General features: G+C 41.4%; 1 protein-coding gene across 1 annotated transcript in view; it reads left to right on the top strand.

Moving 5' to 3' along the window:
- The window catches only part of LOC308096574 (calmodulin-binding transcription activator 1-like), a gene marked incomplete at both ends in the record, with an annotated part of 423,392 nt that overhangs the window by 1,106 nt on the left and 403,519 nt on the right, over nt 1-18,767 (top strand). Inside the window, one exon of the mRNA XM_080443991.1 lies at nt 15,436-15,539. Coding sequence (XP_080300117.1) covers nt 15,436-15,539 — 104 coding nt within the window. The remainder of the gene's footprint in view (nt 1-15,435; nt 15,540-18,767) is intronic.

Here is an 18,767-nt window from a genome sequence, read left to right as displayed (position 1 = left end):
ACCACTTAAACCCTACACTCGTTGACTGGAGTCCCCCAGGGATCTATACTAGGCGCCTTCCTTCTACTAGCCAATCTAGTAGATTGGCTATTTCCGACAAAATGATCGGCTATTTTCACTGAATGCCTATATTGACATGCCCAGAATTGGGACGCTATAGGGTTCAAGTGGTTAAGAGAACTGAGTGCAGGGTGCTCAGTTCCGCCCTGTGCAGGCCACGAGTCCAAAGTTAATTTTTTGCAGGGGTTGATTCCTCTCTCCTGAATTCTCCTTAGAGAGCCTCCATTAGAGTTAGCCGCTGTCTCCACTCAATGAAAAGACTGTCCTGTGTAACGGGCCGATTGTGTCTCAGTAGAAAGGAGCCCCTTCATGCTTAATGAATACACCAGTCGTACTCTCTCCTCCGCTACTTGAGGACTGTGTGTTGATCTACACCAGAGTCAGGGTAATTAAGTGTGCTCATGTATTGTGTCATTTCTAAATAGAGAGTTTGAAATCACCCTCAAACCCCCTTGTTACGCTCTCTCTCTCTCTTTCTCTCTTTCTCTCTCTCCCTCTCTCTCCATGTCTGTCACTGGAAGTGCTCTGCTGTACCAAAGCTTTTGGCGGCTTTTAAAAAGAAAGCGCGTGGAGGGGATTTAGTGGCGGAAGGCTGCCGGTGCACATAGATATAGACTGTAACGGGAACATTGCTGATAGACGTATGCATTAACCCCTCATGTGTGACAGCTGTGACTGACAATAGTTTCCGCCAGCCTTGCTGTTTTCCCTTGTGTTATTGCGTGGTATTACAGGATCCTACCCCACCACCATCACCCCCCCCCCCTACCACCACCACCACCACCCCATGTCAGACACCCTGTTTAATACATTCTTGCCTGGAGGTTTCCGTATCACTGGGACATTCCAAAGCTGCCGCATGCGGCAGGTAAACCATTGATCTGAGCAATCATCTCAGTAATTGTTGGTGTATTTAAGATAAGGCTAGAAAGACTCTTGTGTGTGTGTGTGTGTGTGTGTGTGTGTGTGTGTGTGTGTGTGTGTGTGTGTGTGTGTGTGTGTGTGTGTGTGTGTGTGTGTGTGTGTGTGTGTGTGTGTGTGTGTGTGTGTGTGTGTGTGTGTGTGTGTGTGTGTGTGTGTGTGTGTGTGTGTGTGTGTGTGTGTGTGTGTGTGTGTGTGTAAAGGGGTGGAGGTAGAGAGGCAGAGAGAGACCTCACCTCTGCTCTCCTTGAGATGGGATTTTCATGGCTGGCTGAGCTCGCTGAGGGCTGAGAACACATAAAGAGTCATTTTTAGTTTGTTGCAGTCAGTTAAGCGTGTGTGCATGTTTGTTGAACTTCTAGTAATAGGCCTTTTTATTTTTAGGTCGTCTTTACTTTTCTCTTTTTTTCTCCCTCAACGTTTCACTTGGTCGCAGTCTTCCTCTATTACACTAACGGCGAGCTCCACCCACAGCCAACCCGGCCAAGCGCTTCCTCTGTAAAACAATAGATGCCGCCCGCCACACCAGATATCTAACATGTTGTCTGATGCCGTCCAGTAAGGCTCTGTTCAGACTCCAATTTGTTTCTCAAATTTCATCTTTAGGACGGACTGTCCACACCGTTATTTGAGGTGGTCAGGTCAGATTTGTGTAGGCAGACATCGTCGACCTATATCTGCATTTGTGCATCTGTGGTAACAACGCAATGACCTACAGTAGGCGGGAATAATTTGTAAGATATACTTCAGTGTCAGAGAGTGTCCAGACTCAGACACTCTTCTTTAGAAATCAGAGAAGAATAGAATAATCATACTTCAAACCACCTATAGGAATGTTTTTGAAATCTCATTCACAAAAATCTGTTTTCACCTCCTTTTTTTTTGCACGTGATTTTATGTTTGCCGCTCAGACTTGATAAAACCAATCTCATTCCAATCTAGATGGGCCAAAAATCTGATTTGGGCTGCCAGTCTGAACACAAATCCAATCTAAGTCTGTGCTTTTCCTGTCTTCTACCATGCTTAGAAAAAAAAACATGCAGACAAACTTCATGCTGACACTTTGTGCGTAGCAGGTCAAACGTTCAACTTGGATACAGATGCTGGAAGCAACGCAGCTTGTGCTTTGTAGTTTGTTGCCGTAACATAGCAACACCGTAGCGAAGTTCACTGAGACGTTGTGGCTCGTGGGCGGGCAGATAATTCTCGCTGTACGTACGAGTGTTGTGATTGTGAAACAGGCTATAGGCCAAATGATAAAGATAATTGGTTTCCCGGTTCCCCCACTAAAACTGTAGCTTTTGTAAGTCTAGGCATCCGTTCGCCTGTCCCCCATCAAGAGCCATCAGGCTGTAAGGAAACTAGCCTGTGGAGCATTGGCCAATCATTGTTATTACTGCCAGGGAAATGTGACACCGCTTAATTTGCCCTTCGTCGTAGTAAACCTCCGCTCAGGTTTCCCCGGGCAGTCGACTGGGTTTAGGTCTAATCAAACAGCCCCATTCACTTTTCAGCACAGGGTCTCGGTCTCTTCCTTGTTGAAGACAATATTTTAGAAATGATGCGAAGCGAGGTATTATGTTCCACATCTCCTCAGTGTACTCGGACTGGTGCAGTGGTAGACAAAGTACCCCCAGTACTTGAGGAAAAGTAAAGATACTCCTGGTCAAATGTTACTCAAGTGAAAGTTGCTCAGCCATTTATTACTTGAGTTAAAGTACCGAAGTAGTTGCTTTTAAAATGCTTTATTATTCAAAAGTACATGCTTTAAAATTATTCAAATTCTATTTTTTTTATATCAATGCATTGCTGTATTAAAATGTATTTAGACATAGTGAAAACAGCAGATCTACAAGCTCACAGTGTCGTATTGTCACGCGTTGTGAGCTTGGACAGTAGATCTGCGACTGCTATTTTCACTAGATTTTAAATGGGGCTTAAGTGGTCAATTCATAATGTGCTTTTTCCCTTCCTAGAAATAAAGAGGTGTCAAAAGTATAATATTTGTCCTTTGAAATATAGTTGAATATAGTTCCAAAAATACAAACACTCAAGTCAAGTACAGATACTCAAAAAAGTTACTTACAGTACAGTAAGTGCAGTACTCAAGTAAATGTACTTCATTACTGTCCACTACTGGACTGTTAAGTATGTCTCGCATCATGGTGATTTTTTTCGATTCGGTCCATTAGCGAGGCGTAGCGGTAGGTACATAATTTGATGTCTTAGAAGCAGCATCATCATCTGGACATGGTTCTGTCATCGTGCCAACCTGCCATTGCTTCACCCCACTCTACCAGCCCTCCCTCTCCACACATCATGTCTCTCCACCAGATGGATTGCTTATGATTGACAGCATGAGTCCAACACTGCATCCTGGATGACAGAACAGAATGTCTCTTTGCTCTCCACACCTGATTCAAACTGTTTTGTTTTTTGTTTTTTAGCCAGCAAAACTTCCCAATAACTGTTTTTTTTCAGTGTACTGACCTCCTGCGAGGCCAACCGTGCTTTTGGAGTGAAAGTGATGTTTAGTAACTGTGTTATTACATTGCGCTCGTCCCTGCCAGGCGTGGCAGTGCCAGCTCCCACACTATTCAGAACACGACATCAGAGTTAAAGAACAACTGAAAGAGTGTCATCATTAAACCACTTAAGCGCAATTTTTGTCAATTTATGACTATCTTTGACAATTTTCATCTATAATATCATGCTCAAAATAGGGACAACCAGGTTTAAAGTGGTTTAACCACACGATCCCTAGCGTCCCTATTCTGGGCACGTCAGAATAGGCAAACATTTTGCAAAAAATAGCAGATCTAAGCTCACAGCACGTTGCATGGCATTGTGAATTTGTGAGATTTTGTGTAGAGGGAAAAAATCCAAAGACAAACTATAGACCCCCAGTCAATAGGGTTAAGTGGTTAAGACTACTCTGTCACATGCACATCTCACCTGGTCGTATAGATGTAACAGATCCCGGCACAGACCAGAATAGGCCCCCTTAAATTCAAGATATGTGTTATTGTTTTATCTGTTTGTATTTTGTATGTTTGGTAAAGACAACTGCATGCTGCAGAAACTGCACGTCGCCTGGCTGTGTGATTCCTTTCCGTTGCTGCACGCTGTGGTTGAATATCTCTTCATCCGTTTGTGTTTCTTGTTCAATGTAACTGGCCAAGGTGTGTGTGTGTGCGTGCGTGCGTGCGTGTGGGCGCGTGTGTGTGTGTGTGTGTGTGTGTGTGTGTGAGAGAAAGTATGGAGCGAACAGGGAATGGGGTTTTTTATTATTTATTTTCTATTTTCATAATTATTTCAAATCCCCCCCTGACAAAAAAAATATAAGCGCAATGACACAAAATCAGATTTAACGTTGCATTATCTCGGTTCTTCTCACCGAAACGATCTCAATTCATCAGTGTAATTCCGTATATGTAAAACAGAACTAAGATGAGCAGACCATCCCCGTGTGTCTCTGAGAATACGCCACCAGGGCATCGGTTCTGCTTTCACGGGCGCGGCGGCATCAACGTTGGATTGAATGCAGAGGATGAGAGAGCATTTCTGGATGAACTAGTTCTGTTAGTTTTTACTTTAAAATCAGAGTGCTTTGTCAGCATAACAGCACGGTTCACTTCAATTACACTACAGGCATCATATTTTGTCAACACTGCTTGTAGCAGTTTGCAAAACAATTACACTTTAATGATCTCGTTGATTTGATAGACTTGTAAGCTGCATTAGGCTATATGTGGGACCTCGTACGCACCACACAAATCCCCAGAGAGCCTCCTCATGGTGCATTGTATGCAGTAAAGTCCTCACTGTTCATTTAACTCCAAGACTGTAGAAATGGAACCAAATGGACCCATAAGGGTCCTTTTGGTTCCATTTGTTAACAGTCACATAGACACATTTTGAAGAAGGGCATTTCAACAACACCCCCCCCCCCCCCAAAAAAAAGAGAAAGATTTTCTCTTGATAAGGTTTTGTTCATACTCAAATTGTGTGTGCGCACGCTCGCTCGCTGTGTGTGTGTGTGTGTGTGTGTGTGTGTGTGTGTGTGTGTGTGTGTGTGTGTAGCCTATTTTCATGCACTTTTTGTAGGAGTCAGCATTCTTGTCCTTCGCTTGATGCGAGTTGCCTGTAAGTAAAAGTAAAGGTACTGCAGAAAACCCATATTGTGCAGACAGAATTCCACATTCTGTTGTTTTTTTTGTGGGGGGGATTAGGTTTGTTTAGTGTGACTAATCTCACCTCAGTTGATGTGAGCATTAATAAATGTCCCCATTAGACTAACTAGGATGAGTTTAGAGCTCAACTCTGCCATCCAACCCAATAGAGACAGAGATGTCCAAATACAGGCTGTGTACATTTCAAATTACTTTGCAAGTTTTACTTTGCAATTGAAAACATCCTGTCATCTGTCACCAGAATTGGGTTAATAATCGAGTTATCATGTATCTTAATAATTGAAAATGAATAATCTTTGGCACTTACACTTCGGATATGCACAGCCTAACTGTCTTTTTCTTTTTTTTCTTTTCTGTAATGCGCTATAACCGAAACATTAACTCGCAATTTCTCCACAATGTGGGCACAGATTAAAAGGAAAAACTGTCACTCCCGGAGCGCTGGGAGACAGAGACGGAAGAGAGAGGGGTTTGCGTTGAGGGCTCGGTTATTGATTAAAGATTTGTTTTTGTCAGCCTTTCCAGTCTCATGACCCTCGCTCTCGTCTCCAGGGTGGGGCCGGAGCAAGCTAGCATGACAGATACCCTTAAAAACGGTTTGCTTTGCAGGCAGGATCAGTGATAATCCACAGATCAGCACAGAGAAATATATATATTTTTATACCCCGTTTGACTGAGGGTGTTGTGACTCATGAAGAGACAGGCTACAGTACTCCAGTACTCAAATGGATGGTGGTGTTCGCCACACAAGAGTTGTAGACCTGTAGCCTTCTCTCCCCGAGTAGCCTCTTGTATACTGGCTCCTCCATCAAGACCAACATCGTAATTGGCTCCAGTGTGGTCCAGCTCAGCTCAGCACATCCTATCATGTAACAAGCTCTGCTTTCAGCCTGTCTTGCACTTTAGCGTTTTACAACCAAATAGTAGATTTTTTTCTTTTTGCTAATGTACCAGCAGTCATTATGTTTACTGTTTAGCCTGCAAAATAAATATCATGCCTTATTGGTTTACATGGGACATCTACAGGCAATAGAAGCTGTTAAATGGCATACGCTACCTTTTAAGCTTTCATCTGCTTCTTGTATACCAAGATTAAGAGTCTCTAAAAAGTCTGCTATAGCGGCCCCTACAGGCTGTGCTTCTCTTAACACACAACTGACATTCGGTCGCTGACATTCATCTTTCGAGCACGCTCTCACTAGCAGTGCTACAAATGAGCCCCCCACCCCACTGTTTGGAGGGGTTGCGGTTATATTGTACATTCAGCTAGAAAGGGACACTCTGCAGAACGCATATCTCCGCCAGGCTGGGTTGCAGCCACACGCAGACAGACACACAAACACAAATGGGGTGAAAACATAATAATATGTGCCTTGGAGATAATGAAGGATTCATTCATATTGTAAAAAGCAAAAGTATCACAATTTAAAAAGCCATGTGCGTTTTAACTACTTAAGCCCTATGTACTTCTTTGAACGACAAATAGCGAAGCCCGAGATGTGACATGTTGTGAGCTTGTAGATCTGCAATTTTCGTTATTTTTTAAAACATTTTTAGAAGTTGACATTATGGCCTGATGGCTGAAGCTACAGAAAAGGTCATGGGGTCAATCAAATGTTTAGGGTTCATCCACTGTGGAGCATTAATGCACTCAGCAGTGTTCATGGCAATCCGGTAATGAGACTTTGAAATCTTTGCCAAGAGTGGCACTAAAGTAAAGGCCATGGTGTCACCAAAATCAGTAGGGTTCAGGGGATCATAAAGATATTGACATAATATTCCATGACAATCCAGCCAGTAATTTTCAAGATATCTTGTTCACGACCAAAGTGTCGGCATTGCCATCATTAGAGCCCCCCCAAGCATAACAAATTAACAAAAATATGTATTTTAAATGGAAGTCTTGGGGCTTGGAAAGTATATTTCCAAGCCCCAAGTATTTCAACATTTCAAATGTGTGAGGAGGCACTAAGTTGGCCTACTGGCCAAACCAGAAATAGCAGGCCCTGATTGGTCCAACGGTTAGCGAGATTATCTCCGGACAAACACACAGACAGACATACCCTCTTAAAGACGGCTAGAATCGTACAAAGAAGCGCTGCAAAAACTATACAGTAGTAACAATTTCGACTGTAAATTTGTCATGGGTAATTTGTCCAGGTATTGATTAATCAGGGAAAAGTTTGACAAAGCTGAGCTTTTCTCCGTCCTATAAATCCATTCCAACTCTGGGATCCAAGATGCTCCCATGGGGGGGTGCACTTGTTTTTCGCTGACGCATCAACATTATGTGGATTTCCACGGCACAGCTGACAAATCTTTTATTAGTATACAATACTCCGTTGGAACTATCTTCTTCAAAGAGACGCTTTCCCTCCCTCATATCTGTGGAAAGTGGTGGCAGAGAATCACGATGAATGAACCGTGACTGCAATGACGGCAGAATAGACAAATAGCAGTTGAAAAGAACAAAACAGTCTTTAAGGCTTTAACGGCAGTCTAATGCTCGTTTTTATACCCAACAGTTAGAATGAGTTCATTTGACCCAGTCTAGAATCATTCTCTCATTTGCCTGTAGTCAAAAACACAAAGTGAATCCAATTTGATGTTAAAGTGCTGTAACTGAACAGAGAAAACGAGGCCTTCTTCAAGTTAAAGACACTAGGCACCAAACTGGAGAAAGTCCTGGCCTCAGCAAACATCTGAAGAATAAATACCATGTCTAAAACGTTTGGTTTATTTAACAGTGAGGGTGTGGAGCACGGCTTGAAACATTAGACCTTACAAAGAAAACACTATTGCATGGTGCAATGTGAGTCTAACCTTGCATACAGATTCCCTCTCTATAATATACACAGTAAAATCCTCAGTGTTAATTTAACTCTGAGCGTACAAATGTAAGCAAATTGACCTGTAAGGGTCCATTTGGTTTCATTTGTACACTCCCAGAGTTACAATTGGACAGATTAACACTGAAGATTTTACTGGGAATATTCCTAATTTTAGTGTATTTGTTCCCCCCCCTAATTTAAATTAAGCAATGAATTTCAGCATCAACTAATTGCTAATCCTGAAAGGGCCATGTCAAAGTAAAATATGAGACTTGTTAACTTCTTTTTTCGAACAGCTCAGGTAATGCATCAGACACAGGGATAACGTTTTGCACTTTTTAGCTGGTGGAGGAGATTTTAAAATTACATTGCATAGGTGTTTTGGTGGATCATTTTCTTTGCTAAAATGCAAATATCTGAGTAATTATTCCATGGCCTAGGTGAAATCTTGATTCTGACTAGCTGGAGGGTGTCCATTATTTTTGTATAACTGTACACCCCCAGCAATATTGTCTTATCATTTTAAATTAATGCACTAGGAAGGTTCTAGCGACCCATTTGAGTCAGACATGGGCTTGAATTAATGTTTTTCCAAAGTTTGCAATCAAGCCTTGTGAGAACTGTAGTCCACAAAAATAACATTGTACATCAAGTTGTGGCCGTGTGTATCAGCTGCACCGAGGCCTTTAATAATTAATAATAATAATAATAAGTGTGGACTTTATAACTACTGTAGCCAAACATACCTCGCAAAGCAGTTTGCTCTTCATATATTATTCATTTCATGAATGCTCAGGCAATGATGTAACAAACATTAGACCATCACCGTTTGATAATATTCCCTAAAAATACATTTTAAATGCTATTTAGCATGTAAAAAACATGCTAAAAAGCATTAGTAATGAGCCAAACTACATTTTACTCTGTAAGAACAGAACTGTATCTCGGCTGTTTAAAACACAACCACAGCAGCTGGAGAGACTTTTCTTTTGCTCTGGACAAAACAAGTCGACACACATAAGAAATACTAACGATACTGATATAAAATGTATGTGTTTCAGGGTTGTTTCACCGCAGCAACTCATTTACATAGTATATGTCAAGAGAAGGTACGAGTCAAAAATAAAAGGGTTGCACAACATACTGTAAAAGTTAATAAAACATAATTTATCCATTTTTAACTCCGACAATGTAACCAAATGGACTCTTACGGGAGTTAAATTAACAAAGAGCGCCTTAGTGTGTAGTTAGCACGTGAGCTGTCATTCAGGGTTATCCAAGGCCGTCAAATAATTCAAGGCAAGGTTCGACGCGACTGTTTTTTTCCGCGCGCTTAGCGGGATCCTTGAGCTGCTCCCACTCTTTAAATCTTCCTTCCTTTCGCTGCTGGGTCGATGAGAGGCACCTACTACTACAGTTTGTGCTGCAGACAGGAACTGGCTTTAGTAGTCCAAGCAGACCTTGGCTGCGTACAGCACTCCGCTCCGCTCCAGACCCTGTCTCGTCTTGATGATGTCATGCGAGGGTGTGCCACGGGGGTTGCATTGATTCTTGGCAGGGCTCCACGGACTGAAAGGCTGTCCGGCACGCCTGCCTGCTGCCCGGGCCGGTACAGACGATTGATTACAGAGAAGCGAGTCCTCAAAGCCTCTCTTTGTGCGGGTTGAGAGATGGCCAAGGCTCCTTCACCGAGTGGATCCACTGGAAAGATCCATCATATATCTGAGCCCGGATTTCACTGCCCTCACTGACCCCATGCTGTACATGAAAACAGACCACAAGTCTCTCTCTCTCTCTCTCTCTCTCTCTCTCCTAAAAACAACATCTAAATGCTTTTAGGAAAACATTGACATACAGTAGCAATATTTTAGTTTTTTTGCTACATGTATTGCAATATAAAGAAGGAGTTAAAGGGATAGTTCACCCCCTAAATTACTTTTTTTCTATCGTTTAGTCACCCCATGGAGACTTGAATTAATGGATATGTTTTAGTTTTTGTCACATTCCTAAGCCAATAATTTGATGAATGGCCGAGGTTCCGGTAGGAGACACAAAGAGTCTCCTTTGTATCTCCTACCGGAACCGCTGCCTATACCGGTCCACTGGTCATCAAATTATTGGCTTAGGAATGCGACAGAAAAAAAAGAAAAATCCATGAATTCAAGTCTCCATGGGGTGACTAATCGATAGAAAAAAAGATTTTTTTGGGGGGTGAACTATCCCTTTAAGCTAGATCATTTCACCAGATATAAGCAGAGCTGCATATCTAAACTTCAATAGCTGCATTTGGAAAGAATTGATCACTCTAGCAAGATTAGAGGGTGAAATAAGACGTTTGTTCAATACTCTGGTTGACCCAACATGACACCTCTGTGAATGCAGATTGTGGGTTTCCAAGAAATAATTAAATCATTATTTATCAGATGAACTGTGCTGTTTTCCTTGCAGTATAGTCACAACAAATGCAAAAATCCTTGTTTTGATCTTCTTCCAAGAAGTCAAATTGTTTTAGTGCAATGTGAGTGACTGACCCTATTTGCCTTAACTATATCCTTTGCAATTACCTTATTACACATTGCTGAAATGATATAATGTGTGCAGCCCTATGGTGTACACACACATTTCCCTTTCTTAGAATTTGCTTCCCTTTTTTTTCTTCTGCCCTCTCTCACTCGGCACATCTCCGATCACTCGGCCACATCATGTTTTTCTGTGATTACAGTAACAGCCCTTTTGGTAGAACCAAGGAGCAGATGCTGCATGCGAGTGTTAATTGGGCGAAGCGAGAGATTGCAGATACCTGTTCGTCTCATATAAGGCGTTTACACATGCGGAATTACGCGTACAGATGGGGCACAGCAAACGTTACACATCCACAAAACCATTCCTGCGTTCCTCTGGGAGACATGCTGAGCAGCGCTCCGTAGCTACAGTCCCTGATGTTATGCCTGATGCGGACTTGGCGACTGCTTGCTGGGCCTTTCTCTCTCTGTCTCTCTGTGTCTGTCTGTCTCTCTCTCTCTGTAGACTACACTGCAGAATCCTGCGCATTAATTTAACCCCGAGTTAAATTAACAATCAGGATTTTACACTGTTGGCTGTATCATTTCAGTTTTTCCTTTCTATAATGCAGTCACCTCAGCAGAACGGCTACGATACTGCTGCAGCAGCTGTGATGCACTGGATAAAGTGTGCTACATACTGTACACTATACTAGTGTTATAGCCTCTATGACCAGATAGATATATTGCTGGATTCTTTGTGCAGGCTCTAAATGTCCAATCAGTGATATAAACAAATGGGCAGCTCCACCACCCAAAAATAAAAAGTAGCAGTGTAGACATGTTTTTATTCTCTAGGTGATTGACTCGGCTCTTGTTAGAAGGTCTATAAACAATAGATTAATGAGTTTTAAACTGTCTTTGCTGTATTTTTGGGGCTGTTGATAGGTTTGTTTATGTTGGTAAACATTGGAGTAACAAAAACAAACACCTGTACATTTATGGCAGGGTAATTAAGTTCCAAATAGGACATTTCCATCTACAAATCAAACTTTCAGAATGTCAGTGTAAGCCTAATTTGCTAAGGACATTTTCAGCAGCACTAATATTCAGTTTTTGTATTTTCTCTCTCGGCGTACTTGCCTATAGGTGTTGTCGGATGGAAACCTTGTATGTCCAAAACAGTTACTTTTCAGGAAATGGAAAAAAAATGCCAATGGAGCCAATGTTATTATTTAGTCACAAGATCTTGTTAAATATTTATAAAACCCACAGACATTGATTGATTGATTTAATACTTTATTAGTCAAAGATGTAACAACATGGAAGTAGAGTTGGGACACTTGGGATAACTGGGGAACTCCTGGGGACTTGTTTCCATTGTGGTCCTATGTATGTCCTATGAGAGGACAAGTTCGGACTAAAATAACGTGATAGCCTTTTTTTCCTACTTGGATCCCAAATGACTGGCCACGGGGTCTATTTGCAGAATTGCCCCTGTCGTTCCTGTTTCCCCAGCAGCCCCCATAGCATAGAGCAGAGCCCATAAGCATATTGCTACTTATGATATTTGTTGCGGTCAAAAGTGTTTATTTTTTTTCATGAATCTGTTATTAGTTGTCATTACACACACATCCATGCCTTGGTTGTCCCACACGAGCCTCCGTAGTCTGCTGAACAGACCAACGGCGTATATACAGCTGTTATGTGTTTTGCCAAGTCCTGAAAAAGACGCGCTGTGATTGGCCAGTACAGTCACTTTGATTGGCAGTTGTGCCGAACGCTCACCCCAAAACATGATTAACGAGACTGTGGCGGCTCGTGTGGGACAACCAAGCCATGGATGCGTGTGTAATGACAACTAATAACACTAAAATCACTTTTGACCGCAACAAATAGCTTAAGTAGAGATATGCTTATGGACTCCACTCTATGCTATGGGGTCTGCTGGGGAAACTGGAAGACAGGGGCAATTCTGCAAATAGACCCCATGGCCAGTCATTTGGGATCAATATAAGTAGGAACAAAAGCTGGTGACCCTATTTTAGTCATGTCATTATTATACAGTGGATGAAAATAGCGGAGATAGCAGATCCACAAGCTCACAATGTGCGTCGCATCTCCGTCGCACTGTGAGCTTGCAAATCGGCTATTTTCACTACTTTTTTGCAACACATGTCGTACAACAAAGTAGGGCATTAATTTACTGTATGAAAAACACAAAAAGACAGCCCGACAGCAACGGTATGTTTCCTAACCTAACTTGAAGAACAAACTCTAAACATTCATACGAAGGAAAGAAAACTTAGTAATAATAGTCCTGAGCGCTAACGGGGGGGCTAGGCACTCACAGAGCAGCTGGTAATGGTGCCTGTCTGCGCATGATGTCATGTGGAGGGCTGCATGATTAAAAGTGTAGACGTAAATGTTCTAGCAGGCCACCGCCTGACAAATGGGCATTTTCCTGCTCCTTACAATGAAGCATATGCCTCCTTTCCACCTTTTCCTGGAGTATTCGGTTTAAATTTGAGGGCCTATTTAATTTGACGCATTTGAAGTTGGCTTGTTTTTTCCAATCTGAGCAGTACATTGTCTGTGGTAATGCTTTCCCTGTCATGTCATTGTGATTGACAGTGACTGGCGCTCTGTCTGTTAAAACCCCACTTTTAATGATAAGTTGCTTACTGTGAATAAACCATTCCTCGTTTTGTATGCAAATTGCAAAAGCTATGGACAGGGAAAAGCTTACAGTTTCTAACAAGCATATGTTTATGGCGTGATGAAGAAAAAAAAAAAGTCACCCCAAAGACTGTATTAGTTTTGTCCATGATATTACGAATTCAATGTAATTCTTCTCTCCAAACAAATATAATTTGCAAGCACTTTAGTCTTGGATGAATTGCCGTCTGCATATTTGAAATGGAATGAGGCAATGCAATGAAATGAGCAATTTGACGCACGCTTGATGCTATCTCCGAGCCACGGCCATACTGTTTTATTATGTTAACCGATGGTGAAATGCAACATATAGGTCGCATGACACGTATTATCGTGTATGCAGTGGGCCTGGTAATTGAATAATTATTTCCCTGAATAATATACGAAATCATGGCATGCACCCCACGGATTCCCATGTCCCTCAAGTCTCTGTAGGCCACAGAATCACTCAAGGGTGTTTATTGTGGCTAAATAATGAACAGAAACAATATTTACCAGTGGAATATTTCCAGTGAACTCCCCTGATACGATGTATCTCTCAATGAAATCATTTATCCAAGCGCAATACCAAAACGCACTGTTTGGGGAATAATTCTAGCACAGTTAACGTACACAGTGAAATCCTCAGTGTTAATTTAACCAAATAGACCCGTAAGTGGAGTTAAGCACTTAAACTCACTTTGACTGGTGTCCCCCTGGGGTCTATACGAGGCCCCCTCTGTTTTTCCTTCTTCATAACATCTCTTCGCCAAAGATAGCAGATCTAGCGCACAACGCGTCACATTGAGACACATTGTGAGCTTGTAGATAATTTTTTCCCCCAAAGAATCGTATAGGATCTTCCAACGTTCCTGTAGGATTCTGAATTCCTATAAGAATCCGGTAGGAGTTTTCCAATGTTCCAATAGAATCCTATAGGATTCTGAATATTGCTATGTCACCTCTATCATAATGTCATTGAAATCCTATTGAAACATGTTCTCTCTACTGTAAATGTTACTGAATATCAGTTTACTGTTACTGAAAAAACTCTTCTTTAAACCAGTGGGTGTGAAACCTTTTCATGTCATTCAAGGACCCCCAAAATATGATATACTTGGCTGCGGACCCCCATCTGAAAATATGTTGTGCCAGGGACCCCCATACAAGATTTTTGTTGTAGATCGGCTATTTTCAAATAGCTGATGCATATAGGGTTAGAGTTGTACCTGATTCTGATGCTTTATTAACTATTATTTTGCTGGGGACCCCTGAAGCCCCCTCAATGACCACTTTGAGAACCACTCCATTGCATGGTTGAGACATGGACGTCATCTAAACTTTTCATACAATAGAAATAAAATGATGTGTTAAAATAAGTGTGTGTGTGCGCGCGCTGTTTTGCCATGCCAATAGTACACCCTCACTCATGTGTTTGGATGATTCCCTAAAATGAGTTCCATTACTATCCAACAATAACGCACATCATCGATCTGACGGGTCATTGTGTGGTTTGATAATGGAGCTGTCTTAGTTTAGTACAGTGGCTTCTTTCTTGTCAATCATAGTTTCAGCCAAAATTATGGCTGCAGGGAGAATGAGAGCACCAAGCAACTGGACTTCTTAGCCATTTATCCTCTTTTATGCTCGCACTGGTTTGTTTGGGTGCACCGTCGAGACCTCTTCACATAGTGTAATAGCTAACACCTGCCAGGGGGGAACTAGTTGTGGCACACTGTACCATTTTAGCAATGGGCTTTTTATATGACTTCAATTTTGACGTGTAATATTTTCATATAATTTTGAGAATAAATTGTAAAGAATCCAAAATCTTTCCACGTACTCCCTGCAAGCTGCTAAAGTACCCATAGGGGTACACAATCCTACAAGATTTTGGAACAAATCCTATTGGAATATTGGATTGCAGGATAGTAATCATATGAGAAAAACAATTCATAGGAAAAAAAGCAATTGTTCCAAAATCTTCTGGGATTTTTAATTGGATTTCTTATTTGGGAATCCTATGGGATTTTTCGACTGTTTGTTTGCCTATTTGCGCCGAATGTTATGCCCATTATGACATGCCCAGAATGTGGACACTATAGGGTTCATGTGGTTAAAGAAGCACTTGCGGATTTTACTGTGTAAGCCATAAGGAGGCAGGCAGGCAGACAGACAGGTCAATAATGTTGTGCTAAAACTTCTGTCTCCCCTCTGCTTTCTCCTTTCCAGATGAACATGGACATTTGAAAATATACCTGCCCAAAAAGCTGCTCGAATGTCTACCCAAATGCTCCTCGCTGCCAAAGGAGAGACACAGGTGGAACACTAATGAGGTAGGGCCAACTTCCTCGCATTCACGACTTCTCTCATTAATCTGTCACCCGACACACCGGAGCTGCAGCTCATGAAATGCATTGTTCCTCCTCACGGCCTTGTTAAGGACCACTGGTTTAACGGAGATGGGCGGCTGCAATGTTTTTTTGAGACCTTCAACTGTCACCACACAAACTTCTGTGCAGTTCTTAGAAACATACCAGCAACCTAGTTATAGTCTAAACTTGACACACAGTGCCATTGAACGTACATACATGTGTGCAACTAAATATCATATAGCCTATATAGTTTTTTTCTTTCTCCCATGTGAATTTTGTACACAAATACATGGACTTAAAGGGCCATGAAAGCCTTGGCTGATTTTCTAATTTGTTTTCCGGTTCAGGTTAAATACTACGGCAGATTAACACATCTCTGATCTCTGCTAGGCTAGCGTGGTTGAGAAAGCTCATCTTTTCCCAACACAGACTACACAGGCTGTCGTTACTCGCTGCCATCTTTACCCCTGGCCTTTAAACATAACATGATATGTGGCACTGTGGCAGGATAGAAATCGAAATAGTTCTCTCTGTGTCCCACATGCTTCGAAGACAGCTTTAAAGTGACCGTGTGTCATATCCTGTAGCTTGTATTTCTGCTATACAGCATCACTTGTTACCCATCCTGAAAGGAGGCCTCATTTGGCCTAAATCAAACGAATTACTGACACACACATATTGATTTTTGTTCACAGGTCTTAACTGCTGCTGCTGTGTTCAGCATTATGCAGGACTCATAATTTCAACATAAACAGTGTTTAAGCATCGAAAGCATTGCTAAACGCCTCCAGATGTCTCACATTCCGCATTTGTGTGACGATAAGGAAGCTAACACTAGCGTGTGTTAGTTTTCAGTTTCCAAAATGAAAATGGGCTACGAAATGGTCTCATTTGCATTCTTGTGAGAGAGGAAATCACAGACACTGTTTGCTTCGGCTGCCCTTGACCTATAGGCCAGTCATTTTAAATTAAGCCATGTCTTTTCAGCACAGCTTCCTTTTATCTTTTACTAGAAAGGAGAGTGTCTGGCTTGATGTTTATGTTTTATTCGTCTCACACGTTAGAAAAATCTGGTTTGCATATGACTCTGCTTGCACGGAGACTCGCCTATACCAGGAGATTGAAATGAAACATTATATAGCTGGCTAAACTTTTATGAGTTGCCTAAAACTGTATTGATATAAATTGATCCCACTTTCAGCGCATTAAGTAGCAGTCACTGGTATCATCAGAGGAACACTGTCAAACAAGTAATATTAATGGCACCCTATCCTTAATTAATGGTGTTTGACTCTTAAGTACTCCATACATACACACATATGTCTGTTGCTTAAATTTTGTCTAATTATCAACATTGCCGTCATCTTCAGCTCACTTGGAGGCTTTGCTCCATCTTGCCACAGCTTGGATACTCAAGTTTATCTTAATGCTATATCAACGTGAAGTGTCTGTGAAATGGCTAGCTACTATGGTGGCTAAACTGTGCACATGATTGGAAGTCAACTCTGGGAATTGCATCGAAGCCGAATATATCTTTTTATTGATTGAATACTTTATTAGCAGGTTTGTTAACAGTAGGCTACATATAGTACAGTCAAAGGTTATGCTAAAAGGATAACACAAAAATCCCCAGGGAATCTATGTACTTCTGGTACCATGTTGTGTTTTGCATGAACACACAGACACACATGGAATACAGCAGCACCAGCAGCAGCAGCCATGTTTATTAAACTATTCTCACTGCCTGTAGTCTGCTCTCACGATAGGCCAAGTTCAGATCCCCTCAGGCTTGCCAAAAATGCTAATAAATTGCTTAAACTTGGGAAAATGCTAAAAAAGAATCAGCTTTGTCATTCCCTGCCTATGCCAATGCTCTCTGCTCATGTTCAATTTCAGATCGATTGGCTAAGCCATTGAGGAGAAAAATGGAAGACAAGGTTCTCTCGATTTTATAGTAGGATTTATGAAAGGAAAGTGAGAAACACTTAAGTCATTTGACTGCTCATTCCTGTCATTTGCTCACACACTCTGAACAAGTGCAAAAAAGCATTTTTACTACATCCAGATGGAGACTAAAATCACTACAATGATCACTGACAAAAGTACCCAAAAAAAGATTTTGCTGAATTCATTACAAAGCTGGGATTTGGGGTAAACATCGCCTGTGCATTGTAATGTCAAGATTTAGTTTTTGATCGTGGGACCATATGCACCTCCATATGCACCAGATTTCAGCTGATAAAGTGATTTTAGTGTGTATTCTACATTTACAGTTTGGAAAGTTTTTAGGCTGGCAATGCTCACTTGGTTTGTTTGCCCATCTGACACAAAAGTGACAAAGCATTACATCTTCTCTCTCTCTCTCTCTCTCTCTCTCTCTCTCTCTCTCTCTCTCTCTCTCTCTCTCTCTCTCTCTCTCAGTCTTTTTAATTCTTACCCTGTCTGAATCTCTCTCCCCTTTGCGAAATTAAAACATTACAATCCGTAAACACTAGGTTATTATTTTTGTATTACCGGTACATTTACATATTCCAGAGAGAATGTCTTTCTTCCTCCTTGATTGTCACCAAAACTCCTTTGGGTGCATGGATTAATTTATGGCTTTCATTTACATTACTGATATGTGAAAAATCCCTCTCGGTATTAAGGCGTTTTCTTTTTCAGAGAATGAGAGGTACAGTAGTAATCAGACTTAAATGTTTGAGGATTTAATCAAAGTCAGTTCCTTATGAGAAATATTTAAATCAATAATGCTAAAACCAGCCATCCAAACTTTTTGATTAACAAAATTCTGACCCTATAAATACAGTCATCTTCAGAAATGAAAGTTAATTGACTGAAAAACAAGCACAATTTACATATGGCAAAGACTAAACAAGGCCTATTGCAGTGTGACCTACAGCTATATCACAAAAGATGTTGTGTTGCATTGTTGCATGTTAAGTGAGGTAATTACTTTCATGTTACCTTTTTTATGATCTGTCTTGTGTCTTGGTGATCTGCTTTTGAAGATAAATGAATAGTCATATCTCACAGGTAAACACCGGTCTACCGGAGCTGCGGTGCTCATTAATAATAAGACGTAAATATTCTTTAGCCTTCAGTGTACAATAATCCTCCATCTGCCATAGTTTGCTCACCATCCTTAGCCTAGTTATGAGGGGGGGAAAAAAGCAATAGGCTTGCTTG

The sequence above is a fragment of the Gymnoscopelus braueri genome, assembly GCF_963280865.1.
Source record: "Gymnoscopelus braueri genome assembly, chromosome: 12".
In the NCBI taxonomy this organism is placed as follows: domain Eukaryota; kingdom Metazoa; phylum Chordata; class Actinopteri; order Myctophiformes; family Myctophidae; genus Gymnoscopelus; species Gymnoscopelus braueri.
Note: the sequence above shows the minus strand (reverse complement) of the source record. Positions and strands in the feature narration are given on the sequence as shown.